The sequence below is a fragment of the Chelonia mydas genome, chromosome 1, assembly GCF_015237465.2.
Source record: "Chelonia mydas isolate rCheMyd1 chromosome 1, rCheMyd1.pri.v2, whole genome shotgun sequence".
Taxonomy (NCBI): domain Eukaryota; kingdom Metazoa; phylum Chordata; order Testudines; family Cheloniidae; genus Chelonia; species Chelonia mydas.
The window spans coordinates 6,070,192-6,083,717 of NC_057849.1; the positions used below are offsets into that span (position 1 = coordinate 6,070,192).

The following is a 13,526-nucleotide window of genomic DNA, read 5'->3' on the forward strand; positions in this document are numbered from 1 at the left end:
TTTTTAAGGTCAGGCTTGACAAAGCCCTGGCTGGGATGATTTAGTTGGGGATTGGTCCTGCTTTGAGCAGGGGGTTGGACTAGATGACCTCCTGAGGTCCCTTCCAACCCTGATATTCTAGGATTCCAGGGGTTCACTGACCCCCCTAATCTCTCCAACAACAAAAAGGGGACACTCCCCCCCACATCACCTCTAATGGCCACTGAACTGGGAGGCAGAATCCTAAAATGCAGAATTCAAGTCCCAGTGTGGGCTGAAAGACACCGGTACAGCATTTGTCACGAATTCCCTCCAATTCCGATCCACACCTGCTCATGGGCAGAGCAACCCTTTTCAATGTTGGGGGGCTGATGTCCTTAGCCCCCAGCCGCTATGATGGCCCACCCTGCTCCTCTTTCCCCCAAGGCCACATCCCCTGAACAGCGCAGGTGGAGGGTCTGGGGTTCCCCAGAGTGGCACTTGCTCCTGGGCTTCTTTTACCCTGGCCTCGCTCTGACATCCAGCCTGGTCAGTGGGCTGGGCTTGGGGAAGAGAAGGAGCAGGAGGTGGGAGTTCAGGGGGAAGAAGTGGGCCAGGGGTGAAGCCATGAAGGGGACAGGGCTCCTGCATGTGTCTTGCTTTTTTCTTTTGAAAAGGTGCTCACCCGACACTGAATGGGCTGGACTGGGACAGGAGATCGCTGTGACTCTTTTGGGGAGCTGAGGACCTTTTCTACCCCATTGCATTGCTGGGGCAGGAGAAACAGAAGGGAGGGGAATATGGGCTTGAGTGTCTTGCCAGGACTCCTGTGTGTCAGACCCTCACTCACACAGACAGCTCTGCTCTGCTTCCATGTGGAGTGGGCTCAGCATGTGTGCGGCGTGCAGAGCCACCAACGGTGGCGATGGGAGCAGGGGCTGCCTGAATGGCTTCTCTTGAGGCACTTGCATAATGATGTCTCTGGCACGACTCAGTCACAAGCACCTGGCTGAGGGCGTGGGGGAAGCATGGGTGTTCGTGCCCCTGGAATAGCTTCTGTCCACAGCTGCTGCCGCCCCCATGGATCACAGAGCACCCAAAGCGCTGAGGATGGGCCAAACCTGTGACCGCAGAACAGCCCTGCAGCTTTTTTCATGGCCCCTGGATGTTTAACCAGAGACAGGACAGTGACAGGCCAGGTATAACAGGAAACCGCATCCATGGCCCCTGTCTTTATTGAGAGTATTGACAGGATTTCTGAGGCTGGAGCAGCCACCGATATAGCTCTTTCTGCACCAACATCCTACCGGTCCCCTGGCTCTCCACGAACACAGTCACTCTGCAAATGCTGCTGCCTGCCCTGGTCTCCTTCCCCCAGTGCGCTGTCCTCCCTCACCAGTGGGTGGAGACAACCGCTATACCATTGCTTCAGGCCTTAGACCCCATCTGACCCTGACTGTGCAGAGTGGAGATCAGTAGCTCATGTCATCACAGATATAAGGGTCCAGGATGGAATAAGTCACCGTGTCTTGTGTTTCTTGTTTCCTATGACACCAGCGCTTGAGCTGGGTGATAAACTGACCCTTCACTTCACAAACACCCTGATTATCCTCGAACGAAGGTGTTTGCTTTTCACGCTGTACACAACTGGGTTCATCAGAGGAGGAACCAGCAGGTAGACATAGCCCAGGACAATCTGAAGCAAGGGAGAAGAGCTCTTCCCAAATCTGTGCATCAAAGTCAGGCTGATCTCAGGTGTGTAGAAGAGCAGAACAGCACAGAAGTGGGAGACGCAGGTGTTCAGGGCCCCGAGGAACTCTTTGTGGGATGTGATGCTCAGCACTGTTTTGAGGATCATCACATAAGAGAGGAAGATGAGCAGTGAGTCCAACCCCTCTGTTATGATTGTAATAATCAAGCCATAGATGTTGTTAACTGTGATGTCTGCACATGCCAGTGTCATGACCTCCATGTGCAGGCAGAAGGAATGGGAGAGGACATTGGCTCGACAGTATCGGAACCATTTCAGGATAATGGGGAGTGGGAGTATTACAGCCACCCCTCTTAGAACACACACCAGTCCCATTTTGGCTATTCTCGGCGGAGTTAAGATGGAGGCATATCTCAGTGGGTTACTGATTGCAACAAAACGGTCAAATGCCATCAACAAGAGCACGGAGGATTCAATGAATGTAAATGAGTGGATGAAGAACAGCTGGGCAAGACAGGCATTGAGGCTGATCTCCCTTGAGTTAAACAAAAATACACCCAATATTGTTGGTATGCTGGCTATCAATAAGCCTAGGTCTGTGACAGCCAACATGGAAAGGAACATGTACATTGGCTCATGAAGGCTTAGATCTGTTTTTATGATGAACAGAATGAGTGAATTTCCTACTATTGAAATAGCATACGTTAAGCAGAAGGTGATAGAGATCCAGAGATGGATGTCTCCCTGCCCAGGTATCCCAGTGAGAAGGAACACTTCGTAGTTGAATTTGGTGTCATTGACAGCTGACATAATGTACTGGGAAGGTCTGAGGCGTTTTGAGCTTTTCTTCCTGAAAGAAAAAAGAATAGGAGATTAGATGATTAGATGATATTTAACAAGATATCATTCTGCTCTCATACTCCTAGAAGGTCAAGAAAGATGAGCAAAAGCATAATCTTGGATTTACATCACTGATAGGAGGATAGGCATTGCCAGATTGGATCAGACCTGTAGTCCATCTAGCCGAGTATCCAGTGGCCAGTTCCAAATGCTTCAGAGAAAAATGGAAGAAGCCCTACAATAGGCAGCTAAGAGATAACCTGCTCCCAGGGAAAGTTTCCCCTGACACCCACTAGTTAGACATATTTTGCAATGTAAATCAGGAACATTTATAGCCCTTCCAAGAAACTAAAAAAAAAAAAAAAATCCTCACTTCTGTAGTTGACTTTTCTGGTCATCCATATAAACTTCCAGTCCCTCTTTCAATCCTGCTAAGCTCTTGGCCCTGTTGATATCTTGTGGCTGGGAGTTCCACAGCCTACTTGAACACTGTGTGATTTTACAGTTGTGACCTTCCCACAGACACCCTTTCTAGCTCTCCACTTCTGAGTGTGGCCCACTGTATCATGACAGGTGTATAGACACATGGCAAGAGTATGGTGAAAACCATCATTGTATTTATCTGTCCTTCATTGAAGCTATTTATAAACGTATTTCATTGCCTCATGAAAGAAAGAAAGAAAGAAAGAAAGAAAGAAAGAAAGAAAGAAAGAAAGAAAGAAAGAAAGTATCTGGGTAAGGATAAAAGGGGTAAAAAACAAGGGTGATGTTATGGTTGGGGTCTACTACAGACCACCTAGCCAGGAAGAAGAGGTGGATGAGGCTTTTTTTAAACAACTAACAAAATCATCAAAAGCACAGGACTTGGTGGTGATGGGGGACTTCAACTACCCAGACCTCTATTGGGAAAATAACACAGCAGGGCATAGGTTATACAACAAGTTCTTGGAATGTATTGGAGACATTTTTTTTATTTTGGAAGGTGGAGAAAGCTACGGTGGGGGAGGCTGTTCTAGATTTGATTTTGACAAATAGGGAAGAATTTGAAAGCAGAAGGCAGCTTAGGTGAAAGTGATCATGAAATGGTAGAGTTCATGATTCTAAGAAATGGTAGGAGGGAGAATTGCACAATAAAGGCAGACTTTAGCAAAATCAGGGAGTTGGTAGGTAAAATTCCATGGGAAGCAAGTCTAAGGGGAAAAACAATTGAAGAGAGCTGGTAGTTTTTCAAAGAGACATTATTAAGGGCACAAGAGCAAACTATCCCACTGCATTGGAAAAATAGGAAGTATGGCAAGAGACCACCCTGGTTTAACCAGGAGATCTTCAATGATCTAAAAGTCAAAAAATTGCCTACAAAAAGTGGAAACTTGGTCAAATTACAAAAGATGAATATAAACAATTAGAAAAGCCAAGGCACAAAATGAGATCAAACTAGCTAGGGACATAAAAGGAAATAAGAAAACATTCTGCAAATAAATTAGAAGCAAGAGAAAGACCAAGGACAGAGTAGGCCCGTTACTCAATGAGGGAGGAAAGAGAATATCAGAAAATGTGGAAATGGTAGCGGTGCTCAATGACTTCTTTGTTTCGGTTTTCACCAAAGAGGTTGGTGGAGATTAGACATCTAACATAGTGAATGCCAGTGAAAATGAGGTAGGATCAGAGTCTAAAATAGGGTAAGAACAAATAAAAAATTACTTAGACAAGTTAGATGTCTTCAAATCACCAGGGCCTGATGAAATTCATCCTAGAATACTCTAGAAGCTGACTGAGGAGATATCTGAGTCATTAGCAATTATCTTTGAAAAGTCATGGAAGGCGGGAGACATTCCAGAAGACTGGGAAAGGACAAACATAGTGCCCATCTATAAAAAGGGAAATAAGGACAACCTGGGGAATAACAGACCAGTCAGCAAATAATAGGAGATAATAAGGTGATAAGTAACAGTCAGCATGGATGTGTCAAGAACAAATCATGTTTCTGTTCAATATCTTCATCAATAAAGTTTGCGGACAATACCAGGCGGGGAGGGGTTGCAAGTGCTTTGGAGGATAGGATTAAAATTCCAAATGATCTGGACAAACTGGAGAAATGCTCTGAAGTAAATAGGATGAAATTCAATAAAGACAAATGCAAAGTACTCCACTGAGGAAGGAACAATCAGTTGCACACAAACAAAACGGGAAATGACTGCCTATGAAGGAATACTGCGGAAAGGGATCTGGAGGTCATAGTGGGTCACAAACTATATATGAGTCTACCGTGTAATGCTGTTGCAAAAAAAGCAAACATCATTCTGGGGTGTATTAGCAGGAGTATTGTAAGCAAGACATGAAAAGTAATTCTTCCACTCTACTCCGCACTGATTAGGCCTCAACTGGAGTATTGTGACCAGTTCTGGGTGCCACATTTCAGGAAAGATGTGGACAAATTGGAGAAATTCCAGAGAAGAGCAATAAAAATGATTAAAGGTCTAGAAAAAATGACCTATAAGGGAAGATTGGGTTTGTTTAGTCTGGAGAAGAGAAGTCTGAGAGGGGACACGATAATAGTTTTCAAGTATGTAAACGGTCGTTACAAGGAGGAAGAAAAATTGTTTTTCTTAACCTCTGATGATAGGAGAAGAAGCAATGGTCTTACATTGCAGCATGGGAGGTTTAGGATGGAGATTAGGAAAAACTTCCTAACAGTCAGAGTGGTTAAGCACTGGAAAAAATTGCCTAGGGAGATTGTGGATTCTCCATCATTGGAGACTTTTAAGAGCAGGTAAGACAAACACCTGTCAGGAATGGTCTAGATAATATCTAGTCCTGCCACTCATGCAGGGGATTGGAGTAGATAACCTCTTAAGGTCCCTTCCGGTTCTATGATTCTATATATATACAATTTTCTTCACTCCTGAGAGTCCAAATTATGTCACTGCCTCTTTGCAGCACATTGGATAAATATTTAGGGCCAGGTTCTTAGTTCAATGATATGGATTTCAATGGTGCCACTCCACATTTACATGTGTAAATTCAATCAGAACCGGGCTCTATTAACTTTCCCTTACCAAATGTTCCCAGTGATACATTCTGACCTTGAAAAATTCCAAGAGAAGCTGATGTCCTTTGCCTGGTCAATGTCACAGACAGTTACTTCAGCTGGGGGAGGGAGGGGTTGGTGTCACAAATGGGTGAATAGTGGAAAAACTGGGTTTTCACTAATATCTAGTTGAGTGGCAAGTTACTTCAGCCATGTTCTTGTAAAGGTAATGGGAGTAAACTACATTAAAGACAATATAATTTCCTGCACCTCAGCTCGACTCTTTGCTGAAACACAGACCAGCAGTTCTGTTCTCTGAGGACTTTTACAAAAGTCTTTCACAGGTAATACAGAGGAATTGTGTTCATGACCCTAAATGTAATGTTAGAAACAGCTACTGGTCTTTTACCAGGAGACAGTATCATACTACTGTTCACCGAACAAAGAGTCAATACCACAAACCTTTTGCAAACAGTTTGTAGAGTACTTCTGAAATACTTTCTAAAGCAAAAGCCATTAAACAGGTAAGTTACCAATGCTCCTTCCTGCAGCAATTCCAAGAACTTTGCTGCTGGCTTTTGACATGCATTCATTTCACGAAAGGTTGGTTTTGAAATATTTGTATTGCAATGAAATATTCTGTCACAAGATTTACACATCTGTACTTTCATACACACATGTGAAAACCACTGGTACCAAACCTAGCTGGACCTGCTGGGCAAGCACAGATGATCCACAGTATGCGGTAGCCCAGGGCCCAGTCCAGGGTTGGGAAAATTGTGAGATTCCATCCCATGAGAGGGCAGGGTACGAGGCCTGACATCTGGCTCTCAGAGACCAGAGAGAGGGCAGAGATACCCGTAGCCCTGTAACTCTGAGGGATATCTACAGGGCAGAAATGCTGGAGCCTTCAGACCATCAGGAAAAAGAAATATGCCCTATCTGACCTATTACCACAGAGCAACACAGCTCTGAATTCTCCTGCCTTCAAAATTGAGCCAGAGAATAAAATTGTTGAAAATACATTTGCTGATTAAATTTCCTGCAGCAAATAAACCTGAGGTGATTTGGGAATTAGTCACTGATATTCTGTGGGGTCTCCTCTGGCTCATCGCCTGGCAGAATCGGGCCCAGAGCACATGGCACCTCTAGAAATCAGACCCATTCAGAAATCCTGACATGGGATATCAGGGTTTTAACACTCCAAGCTCGCTTTGAATGTTAGATTTCTGTGTAGCTTGAATAGCCCACCCTGGAGCATGGGGAGATGTAGAGGAGGGGTTCCCAGCTACCTAGCGCTGCCTGCCCTCCAGCCCCATCACTCAGTCACCCTGACAGCCCAGCTGAGTCCTCGGCTGCTGCACAGAACATCTGCCAATGGAAACAGTTTACAGCCTTTCCCCTTCCCTTTGTATTTTAAAGATAGTGAAACCTGACAACATACCCAATTCCTGCTAGAAGGGGAGCCGCTGACACCAGAGGTCTTCACCTTAAAGGACAAGGCGTCATCGGAGCGGTTGCATGGGCAGCAGGCAGTATCTGTTCAGATAGGGAGGCAGGTGTCTTTATGAAGCATGCCGGCACATTCCCTTTGGGGCCACTTGGCCATCAAGGAACCTCAGCTGCTTGGCTTAGTGTGCACCAGCTGTAACCCCCGTGACAGCAAATGGAGAACTGCAGGATGCCAAATCACAGGGGATGCGTGGTGATGCTACCCAACTGGACATCAGCTCAAGCCCTATTGCAGGCTCTATTCCTTATGGTTCCAATTAGTCACAAGACTACATTGGAGGCGGCCGAGTGGTAACGATGATGCTGTCACAGCTGTGATCTCACTGAAATAAAATAAAATAAAATATAATAAATAATCATAATTATAATGTAGGACCAGATTTCTCCCTGGCAGCGCCCTTTCCTGCATTACAAACTCATGGTGCAGGGCAGGCAAGGGAGATTCCACAAGGCTCCCCATATGGAAATTTCTCTCAGATTTTTCCAGGATGGGAGGTCCTTTCCCTTCTCCTTGAATGTAAAGGGGACCCAGGATCCAGGGATCTCCAAAGTTAGGAACAGATCTCAGTTATCCACTTGTAGCTAGGGTCACCCACCCACGATCCCTGTGCCATTCACTACTGCTCTAGGACCCTATCTATATCCCTGCTAGCACAGGTTCATCAGAGATTGTGCTACCAGGGCCTGTCCTTGAATACTGCATGCAGATGTGGTCGTCACATTTCAAAAAAAGATGTATTGGAATTGCAAAAGGTTCAGAAAAAGGCAATAAAAATTATTAGGGGTATAGAATGGCTTCCGTATGAGGAGAGATTAATAAGACTGGGACTTTTCAGCTTGGAAAAGAGGCAACATAAGGGGGTATGACAAAGGTCTATAAAATCATGAGTGGTATAGAGAAAGTAAATAAGGAAGTGTTATTTACTGCTTCTCATAATACAAGAACAAGGGGCCATCAAATGAAATTAATACATAGCAGGTTTAAAACAAACAAAAGAAAGTATTTTTTCATACAATGCACTGTCAACCTCTGGAACTCCTTGGCAAAGGGTGTTGTGAAGGCCAATGCTATAACGGGGTTCAAAAGAAGCTAGACAGATTCATGGAAGATAGGTCCATCAATGGCTATTAGGCAGGATGGGCAGGAATGGTGTCCCTAGCCTCTGTTTGCCAGAAGTTGGGATTGGGTGACAGGGCATGGATCACTTGATGATAACCTGTCTGTTCGTACCCTTTGGAATTGGCCACTGTGAGAGGACAGGATACTGGGCTTGATGGACCCTTAGTCTTACCCAGTACAGCCATTCTTATGTTTGTATTTAAGGGTTTCTACAGGTATGTTAGCAAGAAGACAAAGGTCATGGAAAGTGTGGGCCCCTTACTGAATGGGGGAGGCAACCTAGTGATAGAGGATGTGGAAAAAGCTAATGTACTCAATGCTTTTTTTTCCTCTGTCTTCACGAACAAGGTCAGCTCCCAGACTACTGCACTGGGCAACACAGCATGGGGAGGAGGTGACCAGCCCTCTGTGGAGAAAGAAGTGGTTCAGGACTATTTAGAAAAGCTGGACGAGCACAAGTCCATGGGGCCAGATGCGCTGCATCCGAGGGTCCTAAAGGAGTTGGTGGATGTGATTGCAGAGCCATTGGCAATTATATTTGAAAACTCATGGTGATTGGGGGAGGTCCCGGGTGATGTAGTGCCCATCTTTAAAAAAGAGAAGAAGAACGATCTGGGGAAATAAAGGCCAGTCAGCCTCATCTCAGTCCCTGGAAAAATCAGGTAGCAGGTCCTCAAGGAATCAATTCTGAAGCACTTCGAGGAGAGGAAAGTGATCAGGAACAGTCAGCATGGATTCACCAAGGGCAAGTCATACCTGACTAAACTAATTACCTTCTGTGAAGAGATAACTGGCTCTGTGGATAAGGGGAAAGATGTGGACGTGTTATTCCTTGACTTTAGCAAAGCATTTGATATGGTCTCCGACAATATTCTTGCCAACAAGTTAAAGAAGTATGGGCTGGATGAATGGACTATAAGGTGGATAGAAAGCTGGCTAGATTGTTGGGCTCAAAGGGTAGTGATCAATGGCTCCACGTCTAGTTGGCAGCCGGTATCAAGCGGAGTGCCTCAAGGGTCGGTCCTGGGGCCGGCTTTGTTCAATATCTTCTTAAATGATCTGGAGGATGGGGTGGATTGCACCCTCAGCAAGTTTGCAGATGGCACTAAACTGGGAGGAGAGGTAGATACGCTAGGGGGTAGGGATAGATTACCGAGGGACCTAGACAAATTAGAGGATTGGGCCAAAGAAATCTGATGAGGTTCAACAAGGACAAGTACAGAGTCCTGCTCTTAGGACGCAAGAATCCAGTGCACCGCTACAGACTGAGGACTGAATGGCGAGGCAGCAGTTCTGCAGAAAAGGACCTAGGGGTTACAGTGGATGAGAAGCTGGATATGAGTCAGCAGCGTGCCCTTGTTTCCAAAAAGGCTAACGGCATTTGGGGCTGTGTAAGTAGGAGCATTGCCAGCAGATTGAGGGATGTGATCATTCCTCTCTATTTGGCATTGGTGAGGCCTCATCTGGAGTTCTGTGTCCAGGTTTGGGTCCCACACTACAAGAAGGATGTGGAAAAATTGGAAAGAGTCCAGCAGAGAGCAACAAAAATGATGAGGGTGCTGGATGAGGAGAGGCTGAGGGAACTGGGATTGTTTAGTCTGCAGAAGAGAAGAATGAGGGGGGATTTGATAGCTGCTTTCAACTACCTGAAAGGGGTTTTCAAAGAGGATGGCTCTAGACTGTTCTCAGTGGTAGCAGATGGCAGGACAAGAAGTAATGGTCTCAAGTTGCAGTGCAGGAGGTTTAGGTTGGATATTAGGAAAAACTTTTTCACTAGGAGAGTGGTGAAGCACTGGAATGCATTACCTAGGGAGGTGGGTTGAATCTCCATCCTTAGAGGTTTTTAAGGCCCGGTTTGACAAAGCCGTGGCTGAGATGATTTAGTTTGTGCTGGTCCTGCTTTGAGCAGCGGTTTGGACTAGATGACCTCCTGAGGTCTCTTCCAAGCTAATATTATATGAGTCTATGATTCTATCCAATAGGGTACCTTTGGGTCCATTATCTCCCACAATGACTGTTATCCTAAGCTTTCTAGTTGAATCCCATCTTAATCTAGTTTCCATTTCCCACTCCTGAGGCCCAGTTTCCAGTGGGAGCAACTTGTAAATATTGTAAATAGAACTTGTGATTTTACTCAATATGTATCAGATATCATCTCCTTTATTGGGGAAGGAGTGACAGGAAAAATGTATCATTCACTAGAAATAGCTATACCCAGAGAGAGAGTGAAGATTTTTTGTTGTAAAGAACAAATGCTTCAGATAGATCAGGTGGCTGAGCCAGTAATATTGGGGACTCCAATTCTGAAGATAAATCAGTTCATTTTGGATTTAACGAATGGAGTTCTGTGGCATATGCCTGGCTGGATGGAAAGTGTCCTGACAGCAGGGTACATTCCAAGAATAAGTGCCACAGAAGCAGTGGAGGAGATTATACTGGATCAACGGGATGTGGGTAAAGGAGTTTCCCAATGTATGGGTTAAGAATAAAGCAGAATGTGGTAAAATTGAAGCACGTGTGAAAATCATGGGGAACAAAATGCCACAAGAGAGACAATATAAATATCCTGTGCAAGCAGAGGCAGGAATTGAGAAAATAATTGAATCATTAGCACAACAGGGAGTGATTGAAAAGGGGAATTCCGCATACAATAGCCCAATTTGGCCCATATTAAAAAGCCTCAGGAGAGTGGGGATTGACAGTGGATTTTAGACAAATTAATAAAACTACCCCCACTATGGCACCAATATTTGCAGATCTAAATCAGGTAATGGCAAGAATACAGGGGGCCCCTAAATGGTTCTCTGTCAGAGATTTGGTAAATAATTTTTTCGCTATCCCATCGTATCCTGATTCCTGGGACTACTTTGCTTTCACTGTTAATGGACAACAGTACTTGTTTAAAATAATTCCCCAGGGCCTACAATGTGCTCCAGCTATTGCGCACCAGCAAGTGGTGTGAATGCCGGATCAATTATCCAAAGAGAATCGGGAGAATACGTAGAGGACAGATTAGTGGGGCCGGGGGGGACACTGAAGAGGAGGTGACTGAGCGGACTAGAAAGGGGTTGAGACTCATCCAGGAAATGGGTTTCAAGGCTACTGAAGAGAAAACCCAACTAGTGCAGAGGAGAGTGAATTATTTGGGGTGGCCCGAGGGCAACAAGGAATTCAGGTAGATTAACAAAAGGTGAAACCGTCAATGCATTTACCAAGGCCAGAGGAGTCTCATGCATTTAGGGTGATGTTAGGAGGGTTTAACTATTGAAGGAAACATATCTGGAATTTTGACTCTATAACTGGACCTTTGTGGCGTTTACTAAAAAAGAAAGTAGAATGGGAGTGGGGGCCTGAACAAGAAAAAGCTTTCTGTCATTTAAAACAAGCCTTGATGCAAGCTCCAGCACTGAAATTCCCAGAGATAAACAAACCGTTTGTGATTACGTTGGCAGCAACCCAATAGAGTCTAGTGGCAGCATTGATGCAGGAAATTGACAGGAAATTAATCCCATATGAGTCTAGAAGATTAACCCCTCTGGAGCAGCAATTTGGGATCTGTGAAAGAGAATGTTTAGCTGCTGTGTGGACCATTGAAGCTTTTGCTTTGACTACTGGCACAGCCCCTGTTTTAATACAAATACCTCACTCTCCCCTGAAGTATATTTTATCAGGGAAACTGCAGGGGAAGGAGTATCGAATACCAGGATGGCCCAATGGATCTTGATGTTAACTACCAGAGGTGTTACTTAGGAGAATGACAAACAAGCAATGATGTTACCATATGCCCTCTTGACGGAAGGAGAGGAGCATGAATGCCCACTTCCAGAAACTGAACTAAAGTTAGTTGAAGAAGCACCCCTGATAGATGAAGTGTTAAACCTCAGAGAAAAAGAGGTTTGGTTTACGTATGGTAGTTCATACCCATGAGAACTCTAAGCCCTATATGGGATATGCTGCTGTACAAATTGATGGGGAAACTATTTCTGGTTATATGAGTACGACTTCAGCTCAGTGAGGTCAAAGCTCTTAGTGATCTGCTTAACCAGACAAAATAATGTTGCAGACTGTCTTTATGTCTATATGGATTCAGACTTTATGGGACACAGATTGGGGTTTGGAAAAAGAATAATTGGGAAACAGCTGAGGGGGAAAAAATTGGTCCAAAGGGCGGACTGGAAATCTATCTATGACTGGTTAAAAAAAAAACCAGGAAAATTAAGAATAAGACATATTAAAGGTCATCAAAACCAAGAAGGTCATGAAAATATTGGAATGAGAAAGCGGATGCTTTAGCTAAATTAGCTGCAAAGTTATGGGAGTTATGGTAGTTACTAGAGCTCAAGCCATAAAACAGGAGGTTAAACCTGAGGAAAGATGGGGAAATTGGAATATACAAGGTGGCTATGCGGTGAATAAGAAAACAGGAGAGGTAAAGTGGGTAGCTGACAAACATCAAAGAGAAGAGATTATTAACCTGTGTCACTCTATGGCCCACCAAGGAGTAGAGAATACTCTCTTTCAAGTAAAAACAAATTGGATTATGGCCTAAGGTGTGAAAGCACGTAAAACTTTGTTAAAAACTGCATGAGGTGTGCAGCAGATGGGAATAGACCATCAAATTCAGGACCTTTGATCCACAAAGAATTGTGGGATCATGGAGTAGAATACAGGTTGATTATATTGATAAATTGCCTAAAACCCAAAGGGGGAATAGTATTTATTAGTGATAGGTTCCTTTTTTGGATGCATGGAGGTGATTCCCACCTGAAATCATACTGCAGAGGCCACTGTCAAATAGTTGTGGGAAGTAGTGTTTAGTAGATATGGAACTCCAAAAGTAATTGATTTAGATAATGGGCCATATTTTGTAGGATAAGTAATTAAAAGTTTATTAAAAGCTTTAGGAATAAAGCAACAACTACATATCCCCTATCATCCTCAATTGTCAGGGACAGTAGAAAGGATGAATGACTTGCAATGACTTCCTCTCAGCCAGAGATACTTAAAAGAAGAGCCCCCTTTGTGGGGTCTCATTAATTCAGTCTTTTCCAAAGCACAAACTCTCCTACCCTGCAGCCTTACTGGCTTCTCCCCAGCTGGTCCCCGTGATAGCTCAATCCCTTCCCAACTGAGTGAGGGCAACTGTCCTTCCCTTGCTGGTGTCACCCATGTTGTCGGAGAGGATGCAGCCTGCCCTCCCTCCTAAGCCTCCTCCTGGTTGGCAGGCAATGATGGGAGCCATGCCCTGCCCTGCATGACAAGGCCCCAGGCCCTTAAATAAACAGAAGCCTGGGATTTCCCAAAGCATTAACTACTCCCAGTGACCATCTTTTTCTCTCCCACTAGTTGCCTCTACT

The 13,526-nt window shown here is 44.6% G+C and overlaps 1 protein-coding gene across 1 annotated transcript; it reads right to left on the bottom strand.

The window, feature by feature from the left end:
• Window positions 1-1,543: 1,543 nt before the first annotated feature.
• Window positions 1,544-3,270, bottom strand: LOC102946588 (olfactory receptor 51G2). Its single transcript, XM_007069852.4, has one exon. It carries the CDS (start codon window positions 2,477-2,479, stop codon window positions 1,544-1,546), a length of 936 nt encoding a protein of 311 aa, XP_007069914.1. The 5' UTR covers window positions 2,480-3,270.
• Between the last annotated feature and the right edge of the window lie 10,256 nt (window positions 3,271-13,526).